The following is a 24,213-nucleotide window of genomic DNA, read 5'->3' on the forward strand; positions in this document are numbered from 1 at the left end:
GAATTGCTAAGCTCCTGCTTCTCTGAAGCTACCAGAATTTTACTGTGGGGCAATATACAGCTATATTTTTAATGAGTGCACTTGTGATGCTCACAGCCATAATGAAGAACTTGTTGGACATGCAGGCAGTGGGCCTGTTACCTTTGAATCATCACTGAGATGATTCTGTACAGGCAGAAGGGCCTTATTGAGAAGGCTGTTACGGATAATCATTGCCCCACTGATGCCCTAAGGCATTCTCCCAATGTGTTGTCTTGCAGGAATGAGCCATATACAATTGAATTAGTTGTGCTTTGGATTCGGATACTGGGTATTTTTTAGCTTTAGAAAATTAATTTCATCTGTTGATTCTATTCTTCAAGTGATGACATGAAAATAATGGTATTTCAAGCACTGCCAGTACTGCTTAGGATTAGGCTGTGTCTAACCTCTAAGGGAGAGGCAGGAAGGAGCCCAAGAAAAGGCAAGCATTGATAACGATGTTCACTGAGAAGACATTGATAGGATTGTATTTCCTGTCCTAAGAACTAGAAAAGCTCTAAATTGCTCTGGCTGAGGATGTGCATCACCCTCTGCAGCACAATCATAGAGGCTGAATCACAACATCTGCTTCTTGTACCCTGCAGCTCTTTTAAACATACATAAAATTTGTATATTGAGTGCCGATAGCTCAGCTGGAGCAGAGTCTTGCAAACACCAGTAGTTTTACCAGAGGAAAACAATTTTAATTACTTGTCCCTGGACATGTACAGTCTCTTCATTGCACAGAAAAGCTTTTTATACATATTTTAAAGTGCATTGTACTAGAATTTTTAACCATAGCCAAATGCATTGTTCTTTTTTTTTGTAAATCTTTGAGATAGATCAATATATATACGAATAAATAAATGAATATATGTACATGAACACAGACAAGTAAGCACATACATGTTCATGTATATGTTTCCAAAACTATCAACTGGATTTTGCTCAACAGGTCTACTAAGCTCAAGTGTATGTTTGAACATGCACACACAGATGTATAAACATACATCTTTACTTTTATGAAGTAAGGTGGGAAATTAATTTATTGAAGGGAATTTTATAATATTTTAAACTTAATATTAAATTAAGTTCTAAATTGACTATTTAGAATAGATTTTTTATAATAAATTCATAAGAATGACAGTTCTTGACAGGTAGCAAATCATTAACAGTGTCACATGGTTTCCATAAGGTTGTAGTTTCAGTTTGTGTTATTCAAGTAGGCCCTTTAACATTTCTTGGACTGCAAGACTTCTAAAGGCATGGATGGGAAACCTGCAAATATGCAAGTCTGTAACTTTTTTAAGTGAAAAAACTCTATCCACGGCCACTGTGAAGGTAAGTCTACATTTTGTAATAGCATTTAAAACATATTCACTTTTTATTGTTTCTGCTTTATCACAAAATGATTCTGTAAAAGTATGCTAGTTTTGAGAGCAGGCTTATATTTATGTTGGCTGTCAGACATTTTACTCTTGCTCCTGTCATGTTAGATTTCTTATGTTTAATAAGACTGGGGACAATACAATTCTAAGCGATACAAGACACTCTCTCTTGTGGCACTGAGTTGCACCCCACCTGGGATGTGATTCTATGGTGCTCTTTGGTGTGCTATTATGCATAAAATATAGAGGATATTAAGGGCTGAGATGTTCAACAGAGAATTCATGTGCACCTGTGGGCAGACATTTGTACTTGGGTTTGGAATTAAGATATTGGCCATTTGGGAGTACAGATTTATGAGTCTCTGATAGCTTTCTTTTAGGTTACCGTGAGCAAAATGTAAACCCTGTGTCTTACCAGCCATTTCAAGGCTCCTGCAAGACTAGATTCCTTATTCAAGACTGTAAGCAAGCTGACATTCTTGATAATATGTGGCTCCTCATTTATCTCAGCTTACCTGAGGGCTTCAAATGATGTCCAGACAAGTTTTCAGACTGCCAGCATGGCAGCAGCTTGGACTTTATGTGTCAGAAGCAGGAATCACCTGGCTCACAGCTACTCTTCACTCTTGTTTCAGAGGAGTCTGGACATAGCCTATAAAGCTTCCTTGCTTACTAGGGATAATATGATAATGAGATAATTTCTCTTCATGAACTGCTCAGATACAAAATAATTGGGAGGTTGTAAACAAGGAGTCCAGTTATCCTATTTACTCATTTCAGGTACAAAATTAGAGGCTACTCCTTGCCAGTCAAATGGCTCAGACTATTACTCATTAAATGTGAACGTTGGTATACTGCCTACTTAATCTATAAATAGCCTATCTAAAGTACTTTCTGTTTAGATCAAGTCATTGACTTACCTTTTACTGTTATGCTTCCTGAAACGATCAAATAGTGAATGGGTTTGGGGTTTTTTTTTGGTTTTTCTTTGTTTGTGTGTTTTGTTTGATCTATTCTAAGAACCATGTGACAATGTTCTTGTCACACAAGAGGATATAGCCTCACAAAGGTGACACATCAAGTTGCAAAATGACATTATGTTCTTATATAGAGTAAATACAGTCTCATTTGGATTTTTTTTTAATGAATCCTAGTAGTAAACTTTTAAGTTGGTTCATAGACAAGTTTTCAGATACACAACATTGTAAATGTAAAATTCAGTTTATGCTGGGCTTTGTACTGAAGTCCACTTCTCTGAATTTGATTATGAGTTGGATAGAAGTTGCATTAGTGATTTGAAAGACATAAGTGGTATTTTATTGGAAAGGATAGGAGAGAACAGTGAAAGGATTCTAGCTATCCCAGCTGCAAGATCACCTGATCTTTCTGACCTCTTCTGGGCTAGGACATGAAACCTAAGTAGGAGACAGAACAAGAGGCTAGAAATAGCTAAGGACTAGATCCAACAAAATAATGCTTAAACACCCAGGACCTTTTTAGGCTACTATGATCCCACTGGTCTTCATTAGGAAATTAAGAGTTCTCTTTTTTTGATTTGTACCTAGGTCACAGCATAGACTACCCCAGTTAACACTAGCAAAGAACAGTCATTGCCTTTCAAAAGCTTTGTTCATGGGATATTAACCAAGTGTCTCATTTCATTCTTCTGTGGCAGCATGCCTAGATTCACAAAAATCCAAAGGAGACCTGCCTCCGCTTGCCCTTCCCCTGCTTCGAGTTCCCTGGCGCAGCTGTTCCCTGCGTATTGTCTGCTGCTGTTTGGCAGTGGCATCAGCCCAAATCTGATGCTTTGGCACCTTCTGCATCCCAGCTTTTGGGATTGCTGCCAGGGGCTTTTTCCTGAGATATGCAAATACAATAAGGACTTTGACATTTTTGTGTTTATAGCTTTGAAGAAATGGAAATGAATGAGACAAAGAATGTTCTGCCATATAGCTTTTCTGCTTCACCTGGCAAATTCCACAGGTGTACAAAGGAAAGGTGTCTAAGGACTGCTCAAAGAGGTCACACGAATCCTTGCGATGTCAGACAATGTAAATGTAGTTCAGACTGCAAATTGTCTGTAGTGGACAATGTAATTGGGTGATCTGAGTGTAGCTACTATTTACACAGCTTGGGAGATGTTTCCTAAAGAGGCATTGACTAATTCAAGTCTGGCTCATTACAAATCTTTTTAACAGAAGAGCTGTAATCCTATTCTGCACTTTCTTGCTGCATGTGGAAAAGCAAGCAAAAAAGATAAAACTGCTAGATGAGTGCACACAAGCGCAGTAACATAGTTGGAAATGACGTAATGATATGTACTCTGATTATAGTGGCATGGACTCAAGACAGGAGTTTTCTCAGTGTACATGCTATGTACAGTAAGAGAGAAGGGCTCAGAAGTTAAGAAAGTTCTGGAAAGGATCAATCTTTTTTTTTTTTCTTAAACTGGTTTTAAAAACTAGTAAAGGTAAGCTTGTTTCTTAGTATTTTGTAACTATTTTGTAACTATTTTGTAACTATTAGGAAACATTTCAACAGCTGCTTGGTAAGCTGAATCACTGTGTTTGGGAGAAGTGGGTGACTTCAACAATTTCAGAGGTGCAACTTCTCTTGGACTGATTGTTCACAGGTATCTCAGTACATTCTGCATTTTATATTTCATTATTTAAAAGGTCATGTGAATTGTATGATATTTTAAAAGAAAATGCGGTTACTGCTGACCTTTTTTCTTCTTCTTTTTAGGAACCAGTAATGAAGAATGACTCCATCAATTAAAAAAGATGATTTAAATTTATCTTTCCTAGGACAGACATATGTTAGTGTAGTTAATGTAACATTTAAATCAAGAATCCAGAAAAAACAGAAGTCCCTTTGCCATAATAAAAATGCTTAACCAAACTTTCCTTTGTTTAAAGCATTGTGAGAGGGTGGTAACATCAGGAAAAAGACTCCATGATAGGAAAGCGTTTAGATTAATTTTGACTTTCCTTTATATGAAGTGAGGAGAGAATGACAACGGTGACAGTGTAACACATGATGAAATTTACTAAGAAGGATTTTATTTTTTTAGTTGTTGGAATTATAATTTCTGTAGTTGATATTGGAGTGGACTTCTGGATAACTAGTAAATATTTCAGTCAAGGGCAATATTGCTGGGGTACGTTGATACTGTGTTTTAGAGGTCTTTCATCATTGGTAACTCAGGTATTCAGTTATGAGTGGTTTGAAAATGACTGGGAAGGTACTGATACTAGGAAGCTGAAATGGATTTTTTTATTTCATCTCTTTCAGTGTGGAATTTCTATAAGGTAAGCACATTTTACAATCATATTGCTTTAAGACAGTTTATTAAGAAATTATTAATACAGCTTTAGGGATTAAAGCCACTTAAGGCCTTAGAAATTTTTGCTCCATATAAGCAAATGAATTTTTGTCTGCTTATTCCAGACGTAAATTATGTCAGGTTTTGATGGAAATGTAGATCTTCTTTCTTTAATTTTACCTGTTTACAGGGCATGTTTAATAAAAAATACTTGCTTTACAGAAGAATATTGTTGTAATTGATAAATGTAAGTTTTTACAGTGATGCTAAGAAGGGAAGTAATTTGATTACACTAAGAATGTGAGACAGCTGAAGTAAAAAGTAATTTTTGAACCTGAGAGCCTAAGCATATGTAGAAAAAACACCAAGATTTGGGAGAAACATGAATAATTGAATAGCTAGTAAGAATAATTACAGCAGTATTTTCTGCAGGGATTGAGTAAATGGTGACAGAAACCTTTGTTTGCTAAAAGGCACATGTCCAGGAACAGTTTGAGATACCATATGTTTAACATTCTGCGGTGGCTTTGCATTCAAATTATCTTTATAGAGATCATTTGTGCCAAGATTTTACTTCCATTTTAAAACTGAGGTGAAAGATGTTGGTGGGAAGTCCTGAAATTTAATTATTTTAGGTATGTAACAGGTGAGAAACATAAGTGAACATAGACTTATCAGAGACTATTAACAAAATGCTTATTTAAAATCCTTCCTTTAACTTCTTATACTAATCTATGGACAATGATCGCAGATACATTTGTGCCAATGTAAAAATTCTCCTTGTATACATGTTTCATTGACTTGAAGTTATCATGAATTAAGGAAAACGAGGGGGATTTTACATGTCAGAATTAGCTTTTGCATCTCAATATTCTTTTTCCTTTTCTCTGCCAGTTTTACTGTCTTGTTCTTGTTCATCCTCCTCTTACAATCCTGAAGTTTTAGACTTGGCAGAGGAGTATTTACTGACAGGCTTAATTTTTCTGGTGTCAGATATTACAAAAGCTGAGAAATACTAGATTTTGAAGAAAAAAAAAAACAAACCTTCAATTTCTCTGGATAATTTCTTATTCACTAGCCAGGTGCATAGGCATGTGTTTGATTCATGTGATGTATACCAAGACCTGGCCACTCAGACTCTACCAGCTTCTGCCTGTTAGAGAGGTAATGTCTTGGGACCCACTGTGGCACTCTCCTTCTTGTCTGTCCCCAGGGTTTTTCACTTCAGGTGTGTCTGGGAGTGCCATTCTTGTGTTTGTGACTTGCAAAGCTGCCTCTCTGAATTTGTTTCGTCCAAAGGAAGTTAAAGCCTTGACCTCTCTTTCTGATAAATGATGATAAATGTTGAGTCAATAAATGCAGTGTAGAATAGCAGAAGCCACTCTTTCAATGTCTGGATGAAAACCTCCCTTCTCCCCCTTTCTCTTCCATGACCTCATTCTTCCTAACCCATTCAGGACTGAAACTCTGGTTTCACCTTTGTCTCGATTTTGCACTCCCAGGTTGTCCCTAAAATTTCCTGATGATTAGTGCCTATCTCTAAGACCTCACCTTTCAATGCAGTCTTTTAAAAATCATCCAATCATCTACTACTCTAGTTCCTGTAATCTTGACTCAGCCCTTGTATCTATTCAAAATGCTGCTCTTATATGCAGATCTTCATGGATTACCTTAACCATAAAGATATTCCTGACCTTTCCAATGAATACCTCTTACTGTGAATTTCTACAGTTTTCAAAGTTTCCTTCTCAGAATTAGCCTCCATCTTCTCTGAGTGGCTAATTATTTAGTAAACATGGTTTTGTCCTTTGCACTGACAGTGTTGTCAACTTGGTCATCTGATCGCTATTGTACAAATGATATTTTTTCCTGTGCTGCCACTTATGCTTGGAAACTTTCCAAGTTGATATGTGTAAATTACAAAGTTCTCAGCCACTCAAAGTTCTTTGCCACTCCTCAAAATTCAATGGTCAATAATGCCTACTGTAAGGTGGAAACTGATAACAGCAAGCTGATATCTGCACTTCTACCTTTGTGATCAGCTGTTATGTATTTCCTATTACATGTGTTTTCTTAGGTGTATCTGTGTACAGCTTCCTCCTGTCCTCCTTCTTAGTCATATCATTTACCCAGTTCATTCACACGATGAGTCTCTCAGGCTTATCCCTATAGTCAATAAATAAAAATAGATTTTGTCAGGATACTTAACATATTTGTAAAGGTGAGCCTCTCCTAAATGTCATTTGGGGCAGAATCTATATTTTCCATTCACTACAGAGGGAAACAGGGGCTTAGCCAGTAAATACTACTTGGCTAATGAGCTTAGGATGCCTGAAATTATAAGATGTGAATAAAACTTACCAAACTATCTCCCTTCATTTCTTTCTTTCTTTTCTCCCCTTCTTCCCTCTCTCATAAGTCTTTTACACCTTTTGCTCTATCTTCAAAGCAGAAATTTCATTATGTTATGTTTGTACAGTGCACAACACCATGGACTAACATAACATGTGGGGTTTACTATGGACCTTACTAAAATGTCTAAATATTGCATGCTAAATGGATGGATGAGAATGGGAGTGTAAACTCAAAATACAAGGATACAAGATTTATCACAGAGAACTGCAATAAGTGACATGAGTGTGGGGAGGTCAGGGAAGACCACCCTGTTTAATACTTAAAGAGTAGTGGAAATATTTGGACTTCCAGAATCACAGAATTGTATAGATTGGAAAAGTCCTTTAAAGTCACGAGTCCAACTGTTAACCCAGTGCTGCCACATCAACGACTAAACCGTGTCCTTAAAACAAGAAAAAAGAAATATAAGTCAATGTATTCTACACAGTGCTCAAAGTCTGAAGTGGATTAACGAAGTTGCTATGACTAATGAAAATACTGTAGCATACAATGTTATGACAATATAAAACTACTATACTATACTGACAAGGAATATGCTTCTGAAAACTGACAAGTGATTTCATGTGTGCACGCACAGGAAATATTCCTTTTATAACATGTCTAGCTCTTGCCTTGTGCATCATCTGCCTTCTCAGCTGTGAACTCTGCAGTTCGAAATTTCTGCAGCTGGTTTCCACTTCTTGCAGCTTGGATAAACATAGACTCTGGTGAATGAGTCTGTGGACAGAGGGCAGATCAGTGTCCCAATTGTTTTTTCTTGTAAACATTGCAAACTGTCCAGATGTTTACATCTCAGATGCAAGAACCAGATGTTTTGGAGTACTAATTGTTTTATAAACTGAAAAAAGCTACAGATGCTTTGCCAAACTGTTCAGTTCTTTGCTTAGGAGAAACTATTCAGAGAACAGTAAGACAAATACAGAAACCTATAAAAGTAGAAAATAGTTTCCTTCGGGAGTAAATAATGGATCTAGAGCCAGCTCGTAGAATCAGTGTGGCCTGAATGGCAGGGCTGCAGTCTCTGCAAGGAGAAGAGCAAAGGATCTTCTCCTAAGGCTCCTCAGTAGCAATATAGTTGCTCCACTCCTATTGCTGATGCTTCCAGGTTGCATTCTCACTTGTATGATCAACATGCTTTAACTCACCAGGGAATAAGGTGTGATTCCTTGAGCACTCACTTAACCCAGGACCTGCAAATCCTGTCTGTCTTGCAGCTACATTCAAAACCCACCTGGATGAGTTCCTGTGTAATCTACTCTAGGTGGTACTACTCTGGCAGGGGAGCTGGACTGGATGGTCTTTCAAGGTTTCTTCCAACCCTTAAGATTTTGTGATTCTGTGATTGTCTTCCCTGTAGAGAAAGGATTTGGTCTTTAAAGGTGTTGAAGGTTTTAAACTTTTAGCACCTGGCAGAGCCAAGAATTCTTCCTAGCTCCCTTTGTAAGCAGGAAGGGACTCTGATCTGATGTCGTCTTGAGAGATGATTCTGTGAGATCTATTTGTCAAATGATGTGCTGCCCCCTGTTTTCTATGTAAAGGAAACACAAATGGATGGGTTTCATTGGATCTGTAGTGCCTGTGATCCTGTGGACAATCAGGGAAAGGAGAACCTGCAGCACTTCAACATGAATCTTGAAGTCACCTCAGCTGCAGCCTTAGGGAAGTAGGAGGCAAGCTAAGGCATAGGACCTTGTCTTTCTCAGGAATCACAGGATTTATACACCTACAAAGGCAAGAACTTATTATGAGTATAAATGAAGTTGTAACAGCTGATTCCAAGAATCCTTGTTAGTCTAGACCTATTTATTACATGAAAAGACAGAATGCTTCTATGCATAAAAAGATGATGATGATGGTGATGACAATGATTGTTGTTATTGTTTTTGATAAAATTGTTACTCACATGTTTCTCAGTTGCTGTAATTTTGTGTTTTGCTCATCTTTCCTCTGCTCCTCTGGGTCTTAAGGTCAGCAGTTTCATTCTGGTGCTTTGGGGGTTATGGATATTACTGGTGTCTGGAGTCTTGCTCTGAGGAACACGATATTCATGTAGCCATAGAATCTGCAGTGTCAAGCCATTGGTTACCATCCTATGCATATACTCTTCTACATTGCATCCAATGTATCCACATCTCAGGACCTCTGCTATCATGCAAGGACTATATTTCTCTATTCTACATCATCATGTCTTTCACAAATATTTAATTAATTATAGAAGATGTGCTTGTTACTGTTATCTATATAAAACTATGGCTGTACCACACAAAAATAAGCAAAAGTAAATCAAATTAGTCACCTGATCAATTGGAAGAAATGACTGTTTTTTTTTTTCTGCAGAAAATCCAAACTAAACCAAGTAAAACAAAGACATAGGTCATGAAAACTTAAAACAGAGCAAGCATGGCGCGGGTCAGTCTTCAGGCCTTCCAAAGCTTCTGTCACATTGCGAGCAATGTCAGTGCCCATTAAGGTGCTGGAGTTACAATCTGAACTGCCAGTGTTACTGACCACTTTTTTAAAAAGTAAACAGGAGAAGGGAACAAGCATTACTTTGGGATTTTAGGATTTTCATTTGTTAACTAGTTCTAAAAAGCTGCTGAACTGTTAGACTAGAAAGAGGTCTTTATCTATCTCCTTTCTGACTCATTTCATCTAGTACAGCATTACCTATCTTGATTGGCTTCCAAAGGACTGCTGCAATTATTCAGTCAGATTATTCACCAGGGCTGTGTATGTGTGTGTGTGTGAGGTCATTAAGGACAGCGGAAATACTATAACTTCCAGCAGCTGAAGCTCTGGTCCTAGATCAGTTTGTGGCCACCATCCTGGTTTCCCAAACACAGCTGTAAAGGTTACCGTGTATAATAGCTAGCTCCTTCCTTAATTGTCCAAATGGTCTTTGATTAAAAGATCAGTGTTCTCTCCCCAGTGAGGTGCTATGTCCACCTCCAGACCTTAAGCAAAGGTGTTAAAAATGGGAAAAAGAGCTAGGTTTTATTTATTTATAAGCAAAGCATTAGAGATATCCTGGACAGAAAAGGTTCTTTGCCACACAGAATGTGCAAACACCAGTTGTGACTAACTAATGCCATGTATCTTTGCATTTCCTGCTCATTTAGACTTAAAAGAAAATAAAAAAAGCTGTTCTAAATGTTATTCTGGTGCACTCATTTGCCAAGGCAAATGGCTTCTTTATCTAAAAGCACTCCGATTAAAGGTAGAATCTATCATCATAGGAATCCACGTGTCTTGAAAATAATTTTCTGAAATGAAAGTCTCCCTGAGTAGTTAGAAAAATAACACTGTAGTGATGTTTTATTTATTTTTTTAAAGCCTGGTGTATGTTTGCAATTGTTCAGATACTGTCCTTGGGGCTTATGGGTCTGTATTATATAGATGTGGATGTTCACAGCTGGATATTCACCTAAACCATTAAAAGGATGCAAAGAAAGGGAATGGATATCTCAAAGAGAGACTGAGGGGAGATTTTAAGGGAATTTTCAGAAATGCGTTGGCTTTAAAGAAATAAGAATATAATAAAACAATGCTTTAAATCTTTGTTCAGGCAGGTCTCATTCTGTTCTAGTAGTTTTTATATTGCATCAATAACACTGGGCTTAAATGATTCTGATATCACTGATACCAGACAGATATCAGACAAAATATTATCTTAGTAGAAGGTGCTGGATTACAGTCAAAGATAAAATGTGAATGGTGAATGAAATAGGGAAAGTCGTCAGGCTGTATCATTGTATTGTGTTGCACTTCTAAAAGATTTGTCTAATCAAGTCTTCTTTTTTTATAGGTATTGGTTTGCTTTGAAATATGGCTACCAAGCTGCATTTAAACAAAAAAACAGTGAAAATATATCAGAAACAGACTCTTCCAACTTCATTAAAAAACAAGCTATTGATGTAGTGACTGATATTCATATGCTTAGGGTGTTCAGGACTTTTCTTGAGACTACACCACAGCTTTTTGTTCAGATTTACATCCTCATGGAACATGGCAAAAATAATTTCTGTCAATGTGAGTCTGTCTCCTTAATTTGCAAGTTGAGTATCTTATCTAAAAAGATAATAAATCTGATTGGATAAAATATTAAACATAACTTGGAAAACAAACACTCTGCTGTATAATTATGCTGTGTTTAATTAGAATTTCTATCTAGCAGATGGTTTGTTCTGCTAAATCCACAAGGAGGAAGCTTTCATTATAACAGGCATAATATCTAATAGAATCATAATGATACATCACTTGAAAATAAGCTATTGAACACAATTAGTATCTGTTTTGCAGAGCAGTTAGCTTGTTTCATGCACTTTTGCCTGCTAACTGAGCATCTTGAAATCAGTAATGTATTTAGAACAGTGCCGTGATCTGTCACCATCATCCATGTTATAGATGAGGGACAGTCAGAAATAACCTAAAGGTACATCAGCATTGCAGAATGCAATATGATGAAGAGATACTGCTTCAGCTCTCAGAAACAAGACAGCAACTGTACCATTTCCAGCTATGAAATGAGCAGGATTATTGACCAGACATTAACTTCCTCAAGGTTGGGGTTTGTTGAACAAAATGGAGAGACCTGTACTGCTGTCTAGTGTTCCTTTATGCTCCATGGAGTCAATAGATGCTCAGTCAGACTAATCTCTTCTTAAATATGACTGTGTGAAGGATTATAGATTTCTATGTTATAGACACTCCAGTCAATATCAGATGATGAAAGTTAAGTTTTTATGGGCTCTTTGCAGTACCTTGAGAATTTCTAAATCATCTATGTATGGAGATGGCAAATATGACACAGCTTAGATGAGAACGTCAAAGGCCAGAGGCGGAACAAGATAACATATACATACCAAACAGCAATAGATGCTTAGATTTAGGTAATTAAATTGAGCCTTAAAAATTGAAGTGGCTTGTTTAGGAATACATAGGAAATACAAAATTTGAGTAAAGAAAATCTTAAGAAGGAATGAACTTGACAAAAAATGCATTCAGAAATTAAAATGTAAAAATATAAGTTCTAACTAACATTCTTCCTTGTGGTTTTTTTTAGATGGTGCTATTATTATCTCTTTTTGTGGTATCTCCTTTTCAGTGGTTGATTATCAGACATCGTTGCGAAAGTCTCTGCCTGCCAAAGATGAATTTTGTGTGCTGCCCAAGTTAGTGTATCTCTTCTATAAGCTACTTACCATCACTTCTTGGATACTCAGTATTTTGCTGGTGACTCTACTAAGTGTTAGAAGTTCTGTAATTTTGCTGACAGTTTTTTGGATCTGTGGCTTCACGTGGACTTTGAAACAACACACGACATTTTGCAAATCCAAGAAGATGGAATACCTGTACAGAATTGTTGTTGGAATCATTTTAATTTTTACCTTTTTTAACATAAAGGGGAGAAAAACAAAAATCTGCATTTCTATTTATTATGCTACTCACACTATTGTAACTCTAGGTATTTTGTTTGTATATATGTTATGGACACCTTTAATTGTCAAGGAAATACATTTTACAATTGTGAGTATCCTAACTATTCTTAGTCTGGTGTTAGGTAATATTTTTCTTGTTGTTTATTATAGACATTTTCATCCTACTCTTTATTGCAGACTACAGACATCTCCAGATGAGGTGGATGATGGAGAGGCAGGACAAAAAGACAGAGTAAAAACTGATAGATTTCAAAATTTCATAATGCAGTGAATAATGTAGATGTGTGTGTATATATATATATATATATACACATATAGTTGCGTGAACTTCAAAGAAAATACTTACTGGACACTCTGTCATTGTTTCTCATGTATTATCAGTGGGTAGTACATAACAGATTAGACTTATTGGCTCTGACTCCTGTTTTCTGTGATACTGTCCAAAGCTGTTATAACATGAATGTCTCTCTGTGTGCTTGACAAAGTTACTTTTGAAAATGAAGTAACAATCCACTGTTCTAGTTTTTAGCAATGAAAATAAAATATAGGAAAAGCTAAATGTTTATCAGATGAAAGCTAGCATTAAACCTGTATTCTATTCTTTTGTGCTGACTGTTAAAAATCAAGGCTTGCTTTCCTTTCTTACTGGAAGGAAAGAAGAATGCATTTGTAGTAATTGAGGGCAGTTATCCATTACCTGCTCTTCCCTATTTGTGTAAGACCGGCAGTTCTTCGCTAGATAAGCATGGTTATGAACCATACTGCCTTCTCCCTAAATATCCCCTGAAGATAAATAGCATTGATTTATGGTTCAATTACTGTCTTGCCACAAGGAAATTTTGGGAGATATTTTCAAGCATTTGATCTTCTAAGTGTTTTGACGACTGCTTTGCTGTTTTCGTTCTCTTAATCTTTCACACAACTTTCTGTATTTAGGGGTGATGCCAGCTTGTTGTTCTGTTATAATAGTAACCCAAATGATTTATGGATAGCAACAGGAGTCTTGAGTATAAAGAAAAGCTACCTTCCTTGAAGCTTTCTTCTCTGTTGAGCTCTAAGAAGGAATACTTCAACTGCTGATTTCCACTGAAATAGAAGGCTATGCAACCTATGCAGTGATGCAGCTTCTTTTGTCTTTGTCACTGGAGAAAAGAGAAGCAACTGTTCTAATGCATTGCGCTCACAAGAGCTGTGACATGATAGAATAACCAGATTGTCAATATTTTTTGGCAGCAAGCAAAGTTCAAATGCTAAATCACTCACAAAGGAAACAAGGTTGATAGCTAAAACTTCTTCAGAAATGAAATCTAAGGAGAAGTCTTTCAGAGCTACTGCATTTTAAATCTGAATTGTGAAAACTATGTCTCTTTTCTTTCCCCTTCCAATAATTCACGTTTGCAGTTAGAGTAGACACAGGCAAAGGGAGGAAACAGGATTTGAGAAAAGAGACTAGAGATAAGAAAAACTGATAAACTTTGCCAGGAACCAAATCTGTTAGCATTATTGATTGACAGAAAAATTCCCTGAAGATTTGGAGGAAGGGATGATGTTATTCCAGTCTTCAAAAAGGGCAAGAAGGAAAACCCGGGAAACTACAGGCAGGTTAGCCTCACCTCCATCCCTGGAAAGGTGATGGAACAACTCATCCTGAATGTTATCACTAAATATATGAAGGAAAAGATGGTTATCAGGGGGAGTCAACATGGATTCACCAAGGGGAAATCCTGTTTGACCAACTTGATAGCCTTCTATGAGTGCATAACCAGCTGGCTAGATGAGGGGAGAGCAGCGGATGTCATCTACCTTGACTTCAGCAAGACTTTTGACACTGTCTCTCATTATATCCTCATCAGAAAGCTCAGACAGTATGGGATTGGATGAGTGAAAAGTGAGGTGGATCAAGAATCGACTGAATGACAGAGGGTAGTGATCAATGGCACAGGATCGAGTTGGAGGCCTGTGGCCAGTGGAGTTCCTCAGGGATTGGTTCTGGGGCCAGTCTTGTTCAACATCTTCATCAACGACCTGGATGATGAGACGGAGTGTACCCTCAGCAAGTTGGCTGATGACACCAAACTGGGAGGACTGGCTGATTCGCCAGAAGGCTGTGCTGCCGTTCAGTGGGATCTCAACCAGCTTGAGAGTTGGGCAGAGAGGAATCTCATGAGATTCAACAAAGACAAGTGCAGAGTCCTGCACATGAGGAGGGAGGAACAACCCCATGCACCAGTACAGGCTGGGGATTCACCTGCTGGAGAGCAGCTCTGCAGAGAGAGACCTGGGAGTCCTGGTTGACAATAAACTGAATATGAGCCAGCAATGTGCCCTCATGGCCAAGAAGGCCAATGGCATCCTGGGATGCATCAAGAAGAGTGTGGCCAGTAGATCAAGGGAGGTTCTTCTCCCTCTCTACTCTGCCCTGGTGAGGCCTCATCTGGAGTCCTGTGTCCAGTTCTGGGATACCCAGCTCAAGAGGGACAGAGAACGTCTGGAGAGAGTCCAGTGCAGGGCCACAAAGATAATCAGGGAACTGGAGCATCTTCTCTATGAGGGAAGACTGTGGAAACTGTGGCTGTTTAGTCTGGAGAAGACTAAGGGGGAATCTCATTCATATTTACAAGTATATAAACAGTGGATATCAGGAGGTTGAGGCATCACTTTTTTCTATTGTATCTAGTGCCAAGACAAGGGGTAATGGGATGAAGCTAGGACACAAAAAGTTCCATTTAAACATAAGAAAAAACTATTTCACTGTGAGAGTGAGGGAGCAGTGGCACAGGCTGCCCAGAGGAGTTGTTGAGAGTTCTTCCTTGGAAGTCTTCAAGACCTGCCTGGACATGTTCCAACGTGACCTGATCTAGGTGGACCTGCTTCTGCAGGGGGGTTGGACTAGATGATCTCTAAAGGTCCCCTCCAATCCCTATCATTCTATGATTCTATGATTCCTTGATTCTATGATTTGGTTTATAATTGGGGAGCTGACCTGTGCCTTTTGTGCCAAGTCCATAGACTACAGACTGCCTTTTTCTAGTTACACTTCCAGCCTTAGCAGAGCTCAGGGATGTTTTTAAATAGATTTCTTTCCCAGTCAATTTCTGTGTTTCCCTTTACCAAGCTAACCACTTACATCTCCTTAATCCTGATAAGGAAATGAATTTCTAGGTGCATACTTTGGACTGAATGGTTTGCCTTTCTTGTGATATGTATGAAAAAAACAGTGCAGTAAGAAAAGATTACTTCTAAAATCCCTCTTTTCCACTTAAGGGTAGCTAGCATGTAGATCAAGAAGTTAAGACATAAAAACCCCACAATCCATGAAACTTAAGCAGTAGTTTTACTAAAATTAATATAAAAAAACAATAACTTCACTTCTCTTTACTCTGGAAAAGAGATTTCCAGATTTCTTTGCACTGAAATGGCTGCTTAGGTAAGAGAAAAAGCTCATGACTCTGTCCTGCTTCATGCACTGGGATTGCCCTATGTTGTCTTTTTCTATAGAGTATTTATTATTGGTGATGGTGCTCTTGGTAGCAAAATACATACCTGGTTTTGGGCTGAATGTACTCTTATCTTATTATGAAAAAATAGTTCCTAAATGATGAAGACTAACCATATATTCTTCCCACACTTTTATTTTTTGTTTATCAGAATTCCTGAGAGTGATTAGGGTAAGGTAGGGTGGAAAAAGAAGAATATTATCCCATCTTACAGAAAAATACGAAATATTGTCTAACCATTACTTAGAAGAAAGCTCCAAACTTTTATCTGAGAAGCAGATCTCTGGGCAAATGTGTGTTTCTAAGTGAGAGAGCTTCAGCCATGGGACGTCCAGTTCATCTGCCTGCTGCCAGATGCCAGAAATCTGGAGTCTGAGTTGCTCAGGAGGAAGGTTAGTTTCTGGTGAGGCAAAAAAACCCCTTGTCTCAGTGATTTCAAATGAAAGGATTTCATTGACATCTCTCCGACAGACTCCTAACACTCATTTTCTTCCACTCTTTCTGAATGTTGCACGGTTTTCTGTTTTCCCTACATCTCCTCATTCCCTCTTCTGTGGTACTGAGAAGAATGTTAGTTGAGCTGATAAGAAAGGCATCTCGGTGGCTATTTAAATCTCACTAATTCAAATACACACCAAACCCAATTATTTAAATTTCAATCCCCATTTTATGTTTGTAAGTCCTAGGTGATATAAATTTAGTCATATCCTAAAGACTGGAAATGATCCTTTGTAAAATCATGCAGATTTTTTTCATAAACCTTAAAGATCTTTGATATCTAAAGATCTATAATCTTTACAAAGATCTTTAATATCCTGCCACACATACCGTGAACGTCTCCATTTTGCTGTCATCAGTCAGAAGGTCTAAGAGATTGGAATTACTGTTAGCTTGTCCCTTTAGACTTTTATTTATTTATCTTCAACTTTAACCTCTTCTCTTTCTTCTTGACCCTGAGCTCAAGATTTTCACTTTATCCCCTTTGTTTTCATAGTTATGAAAATGGATTCTCATTCATTTGCTCATTTTAACTTGGAATCATTGTAGCAGGGAAGAGAGAGAACAATGAAGCACATGAAGGAAGCACGTTTCGTATCATCAGTGACCACTTCATACCAAACAAAGCAAGCCCCTAGGTGTAGAGTTCAAACAATAGACTTCATACATATCCTTTCAGTTCCCTGACTACTCTTAAAATTCAGCTGCCACTCAGTTCATACGTTGTGCCTGACCTTGTCATTTTAATCTAGCTGCAAATTGAAAACAAATGTGGGTTTTTAGTTTTTTGTTAAGTACTTCCATTACATCTTACAAGAAGTATTTTAATAAGTTAAATAAAAATAATAAACAATTTCTTCCTGTTTTGACTACTGTCAGACCTGGGTATGAGGGGCAACGTTCAACAGAATTGTTTTAATTATCCTACTAATATTCAATGTGCCATTTGATGGCATGGGTGAGCTCACCTGATGTACCACAGATAGCACTGATTTATGAAGCCATAATTGGGTTTCCAATAAACATTTGTCAAAATAATGTATTCATTCAAACTAAAGCCTTCTTTATTTATTCATATAAAAGAGCACTTAACTTTCAACAAAGAATTGCCTGCCATCAAAAACACTCCATAAACGAGGGAAATTTATGAAGACACAGTACCAGAGGGTGACTGGTGGAAGACTAAAGTTCACTTTAACCCTTCAGAGTACTGAGTTCTACCTCTTGCTAGTTACTGGTACTAAGATATTTCTTTCTAAAAGCCCCAAGCCCAAACGTTAACCTTTGTACATTTAGACAATAAACTACCAAGTCTTTTTTTCTGCCATGGAGTCTTAGATCTCAAAGAGTTTCAAAACTAACATCTCTCATTTTTATTATGCAGTGTAGAAGCATGCACAAAGGTAGCCGTTTTTTAGGCTTATGTACATTCTCTGCACAGTTTTTATCATGTGTATATTTTTTCAATCATAGAATAATTTTAGTTGGAAGAGACCTCTAAGGTCATCAAGTCCAATGACTAACCTCACACTGTGAACACATTCCACTGAAGAATGTTCAGAATCCAGCTGAAGAATTTTCCTATTCTACCACTTCATGACCTTTTCTACTCACTAGCACTTTTAGTTTCATTTTCCAGATTTTTAATAGGAGAATAGCAAAGCAAATAGACTATACAACCAATATTTAGAAGGAGCACAGATGACTTCTCGGAGTCTACCTTCATAAAAAGTGTTCTTCTTTTACTTCTAATTAGCTAACATGTGGCAAACACAAGTCACACTGAAGATTCCCATCATGTGAGTATTACATTCCTTAGCTTACTAAAATGTAGACCTTAATGGGCTAGGAAGTGATGCTTCAAACTTACATTAGCTTGCTAACATCTGTTGAAACTACAAACTGAACTGTCCTTCCTATGATTATATGTTGACTTCCATACATGTTTCTATTTTTAGCATACTAAATGTTTTAATTTCTGATGGTGAATACATCCACAAATAACAGAGCAGAATGAGAAAGGATAGAAAGAGTTTTAAGTGCACATCCATGCCTCACAAATTCTGGTGTGATTTTGCTAATCTCAACACAAAACCTTTATCAGCGTTAACTTCAGTGTTACTACTCTTGGCACTTTGTCCGGGTGTCCAGGATGAGAACAATTCATTGAATATGTATCTCTTACAATAAGATTTCAACAAAAAAGTTGGTGGTAAAGTTCTGTCGTGCTTTGCCTGCTCAGCATTTACAAATTATCTTAAGTCTCTCTGATTAAACATGGATATTTTTTAATGGGAGCCTACAAAAATCTTGGAAAGAGATGGTTACACTTTATGTTCTATGAGTAGTAAGTAAAATGCTGAAAGTCAAGGGCGAAATGTCCCTGGACAGTTTGTGGTTGCTGTGAGAAGGTAAATTATATGTTTGAAGGTCACTTGCCGAGATGAATATATGGAGAGCAGGCACGGTGACTAGAGGTGGTGGGAGATGATGTTTTTCAGACAACTTCCACATAGCATATCCTACACATTTGATCAAACTTGAAGTGTGCAATTCTATAGTAGATCAGAAAGAGACCTCAAACATTATTTTGTAGTTTGTCCTACAGCAGATCTGCTGTGTTTGTTGTATTCCTGGCAGAAGTTTTCTAAATGGTTCTGAAAAACACAATGTCCTGGATAAACTCCCCCAGAGCTACACAATCCTGTCACTCAGAAGCCTTCTATGTCCAGCCTCTTCACTGCAGTCTGAGCCCCTTGTTGTCCTCCTTGCCTTGCAGACCAGATGATTTCCTTCTTCTGTGAAGCAGTATTTTACATTTTTAAACATCATTATTATCTTATCAGATTTCTCTGAGTCCCAAATATTTGAAACCACTTAATCATGTCTGACTTGTCTTCTAGATGGACAATCTTTCCTGATGCTTTCTCTTCCAGTTGACCAGACTCTCCTTGAAGTTCAGGACTGATATATTTATGCAGTGCTCTAGCTACTGCTGAGTGGATCAAATAGATTTCTTCTTGTGTCCACAGGCTATAATACTATTTTCATATAATAATTGCAGTTTGTGTCTTTTTTTTTTTACAACAATATGACTTTCAGTGACTCATGTTCAATGCACTGTAGCACAAATAGATTTTTGCATTGTCTCACCTGTTCTTCCTCCTTTGGGTGTTTGGTTTTCGCTGTAAGATGAAGTTCAGCTCCTGCTTTCCTTAGGGTCTGGTTTCCATCAGAGACTTGTTTCCAAGAATGATTAGCCCATGGTCTAGAAAACAGCTTCTCTTCAATGGCAAATGTCAGTCATCAGAATTTGGCTGGGTGTCCACATAAACATTGGAGACACTTCAGGAAGACACCATGGGATTTTTATAATTCTGCTGAGTCTGTATTTGGAGGTTTCCACAATCAAAAGAAGGAAAATAAATAAATAATTAAATAATGCACACCCAGAGGACTGTCATCCTGTCTCTTCTGTCACCTATTTAGGATGTGATGACTCTTACTTTAGAGATACCCTCTCCTATTAACTGTAGAAGGAACATCAACAGGATACAGTTTAGGTAACTAAAATTAGATGAGAGAACTGACCCTTTACATAGTAATTCCATCATATGCAACAGAACCCAAATAAATGACCAGTAAGAATCTCTCTTCATATTGTCAATATACGGAACATAGATGTATTAGTTGGCTGTTTCAACTATTTTAAAAGCTGAAAAGAAATGATGGGAAAGTATCTTCTTTCTGAGACCCTTTGAATGTCACTTTTTTCTTCTTCATAACGGCTTACATTTAGAGCTTCAGACTTCTTTATTAAAGTCTTTGATCCATTTCTGAACAGCGTGTTGAAATAGACAACCTTCCTCTGAAACTTACTATTAATGTCTTTAGTGTAATAAGCAACCATCTCAAGTATTTCTTTAAATATATATCAACTTGTATTAGAGTCTTCTTAGATGCAAATTGCCGATATGACCCTATAACATTTTTGACTTGGAGAGAAAAGCAGAAGGAACTTACTCCAAGTGAATTCTCTCTGGGTTCTCTACATTGACTACATGATTTTGCCTGAGTGTGACCTTATAGTCTGCAAAGCTGAATGGCACAGTTGCATAAACACAAGCGACAAGAGGCTAGGCATAACGTGAAAGAAGTCCTTTATAAACAACTTCTTAAATGGCTCTATCAGAATTTGCATAGGCTAATGAGCTTGTGTTTTGGCAAACAGTTATCATAATCACCAGATTTTTCAAAAAATCACAACATAACAAAGTTATTTTTCAGTTTTCATGTCTATTTCTACTGTGTTCTGTTAAGCACCCTGGGGAACGACTATTGTGTGAAAATTGTCCATAATTATAATCAGACTTGAACAACAATTGTAGCTATCAGTAACTGATTTATGCCTTTCCTTGAAAAAAAGAAATGAAAATCTAAAAAGCCTTCTCTCACTTATGTTCTCCCAGACAAAGAAATAATGTTTACATGTATGCATTTAGAAGTACAATTAAAACAGCCATGTGTGGCCTTCCTCTGTCAGAAAGAAAAACAAAAGACAAAAACACAACGTTGTTTTTTGTTTTTGTTTCCTAGTGAGGGATTGTGTGTGGAAGAATGGAAAGGAATAACTTGCAGGCCTTGCTGTGGGCAATAATTGTTTTCACCCCATCAAAGTAGACTGGATATCTAAGGCTCAGCGGTTACCAAACTCCATATGTAAGGTGGATGGCCTCTTGGTTAATAATTGTGCTGGAGTGTTTTGAGAAAGGATGGAGAGAGTTTTCAGCTCAAGCACTTAGGAAGAAGGCAATAGAATCCTGCTAAAGTACTGAGTCTCCCACTTCCAGCTTCCATTTATCAATAAAACGTGCAAATGAGTGACTGTCAAAAGGATGATTTATTTGCTACTTACACAAGTCCCAACAATATTGTGTCAGTGGTGATCTATTTGTCAGACAGTCATGTAGTAAGCCAAGAATTCTACATGATTTAAGGTTTCCATCTCAATTTTTATTTTAATAAAGGATTTTCTCAGTGGTAGCTTGGAGAGAATCTGAGATTATTGATACAGTTTACTGTAGCTGAGCTCAGGAGATTGATAGGCTCAGGGGAATAAACGATTAATTCAATATAGTACCATGATTTTAAAAAAAAGCCTGTTTCCTGAATTTGAGAAGACTGGATTCTCCTACTGCCTACTGTGCTCTAGAAGTAGATTCTCAGCAACTGCAATTCATCATTGCTCTATCACCTTGCAGTCAGAGCACAGCTTGAGAAGACAGCACATACAACATCCATCTTTTATCATGGTATATTTTGCAATCACAAGCAATTATCAAATAATTTCAGAAGAGATGTGCCTATATTATGTCCTTCTTGTATCTTCATTTTCTGTTAAAGCCTACTTGCTGCTTCTTCAAGAGTTATCTCCGCTGCTACTGTTCACCAAAAGGTACCTTTGTATGACATCCAACCAGTCATGGAGAGGCCATGCATGGAGAGGCCAAAGGGCAACAGGATTTTGGATACAGCCTAAGCGGACCAAGGTATAGAGGAAAGAGGAAAAAGAGGCAGGTTAGTATCTGTCTTGTTCCAGCATAGAGCCCTTTTTAAGTTCAGTCTCTCCTAGTTCTGTGCTTGTGCCTGTGGAGGGGGCAGGAACCCAGCACCTATGCAGGAGGAAATGGGTAGAGCCTGGCTGTGCAGCCAGAGAAGTGCCCTGAAGTGAGGCTCTTCTTCTGCTCCTAACCCCTGCTGCTTATCTAAAGATAATATCAGTGTTGCATGGTTCCCCTGCTTGTACAGACCTTATTACTGGAAAAATATGGACTACTTTTCCACACCTTTTTCCTTTGTGTGTCAGTGTCTCATTTGCATGCTATGATGCCAGGCAGCCTCACCTTTCAGATGAGGAATGTTGTATAGTCCAACTCTTTCTGTATCAGAGACTCTGTAATACCTCTTCAGGAACTTTTTTCCAGTCTGTTTTCTACCTACTCTTCCTATGTAAGGCAGCTTGTCAGTCTCCCATTTCAGCCATTTTACTGCTTCTGTGCATTTATCCCCATTTTCCCAGTTCTTGTCCTGCTCTTTGATTCTTTTATGTGTTTTCTCAGCTCTCCAATGCCTACGCCGATGCCATTGATGTATTTCTAGCCTTGACTACATTGATCTTAAAGGTCTTATCCAACCTGTGTTACTTATGACTTCTCTTTCTGTCCAGTTTTGTCACAATCACAGAATGGCTGATGTGGGAAGATCTGGAGATCATCTGATCCACCCCCCTGCTCAAGCAGGGACACCTAAAGCCAGCAGGAGTGTTAGTAAGATGAGATAAGAAGACATACTATGTTGGAATATGTTAGTTAGTTCTGCTGGCCATTCCTTGATCTATAATCAGTTGCAAATGTGTTTGGATTGGTGACATCTAAACAGATGCAAAGGTGTCCATTTGCCCTTCTTCCTTTTTTCATATCCATCTAAATTTCCTTCCAGCTAAGAGGGGTTGTCTTCTGTCATCTGAACTCTAGGGAACAGTCAGATGTGAAATTTAGAAATTAGTACACTACATCTGGACAGGCAGAAGTGGCATCAAGTCATCTGCAGGTCAGTAAACAAGACAAAATTAGATATATTTAGAAAACCTAACTTTGACAGTGATAATCTTGAAAGAATACTGGTAATAACTGAAGAGGAAATATTTTCAGACAGCAACTTAGCTTTCAAGCCAGGAACACTACTGTTTGTTGCAGCTGTAACTGGACCGCACTTGGGGAATTCCTGTAACTGTAGAGAAGCAGCAAATGGAAAGTCTGGGAAAAAAATAATTTCTATCCCATAATATCTTGAATAAACAGCAGAAGTGAAGTAAGAAATGCAAGCACTGTCTATGTTTTGCTATTACTGAAGGTTATCACATGACATAGTTAACATTTGGGATGGGAGAATTTGGAAATGGAAGCACACTGTGAAAAGCCCAGGATCCTGAAATAGCATTGCAGCACATGAGCAGGCCACAGTACTCGGTGTTTCTTGGTAAAATTAGGAAACATAACATGGACCAATTACCAGAAAGAGACACAGCTTTTACAAGGCTTTCAACACCTCAATATGAATAGAAAAGCCTGATGTAGTCTCCCTCATTTGTAGCCAGGCTACACATTGTTCCAATACTACATGACCCTTCTTAGAATCATAAAATGGTAGGGTTGGAAGGAACCTTTAGAGATCATCTAGTGCAACCCCCCTGTAGAAGCAGGTCCACCTAGATCAGGTAGAATAAGAATGTGTCCAGGTAGGTCTGAAGTTGAACAGTCACAACTTCATCACTCACAGAGTGTCCACATGAGCCGTAGACTGACCATGCTGTGAAGGCAAGGGCATTGAAACTGGCTCTAAACCCCATGCAAAGGGAGACATTAAGGAGTATACTGGAGAAAGATGCTTTGTGAGCACCTTGGGAACAGAGAGTTTGTCAGTGTGTATGTAGTGCTGTGTGAGAGGAAGGGCACTGGTCTTCAGCCAAAATATTTCCTCAGTGCTTCACTGATCAACATGGTTGGACTGGTTTGAGTCAGTAGTTCCAGAGCTCCAGAACCTACAATATTTCTTTTTAACCTAACTAT

General features: G+C 37.8%; 1 protein-coding gene across 1 annotated transcript; it reads left to right on the forward strand.

The window, feature by feature from the left end:
• Window positions 1-4,448: 4,448 nt before the first annotated feature.
• XKR9 (XK related 9) lies at window positions 4,449-12,861 on the forward strand. The gene is made up of 3 exons (XM_010210527.1): window positions 4,449-4,723; window positions 10,958-11,181; window positions 12,215-12,861. The coding sequence occupies exons 1-3, from the start codon at window positions 4,449-4,451 to the stop codon at window positions 12,859-12,861; spliced, it is 1,146 nt and encodes a 381-aa protein (XP_010208829.1).
• Window positions 12,862-24,213: the final 11,352 nt, after the last annotated feature.

The sequence above is a fragment of the Colius striatus genome, chromosome 4, assembly GCF_028858725.1.
Source record: "Colius striatus isolate bColStr4 chromosome 4, bColStr4.1.hap1, whole genome shotgun sequence".
Lineage (NCBI taxonomy): Eukaryota > Metazoa > Chordata > Aves > Coliiformes > Coliidae > Colius > Colius striatus.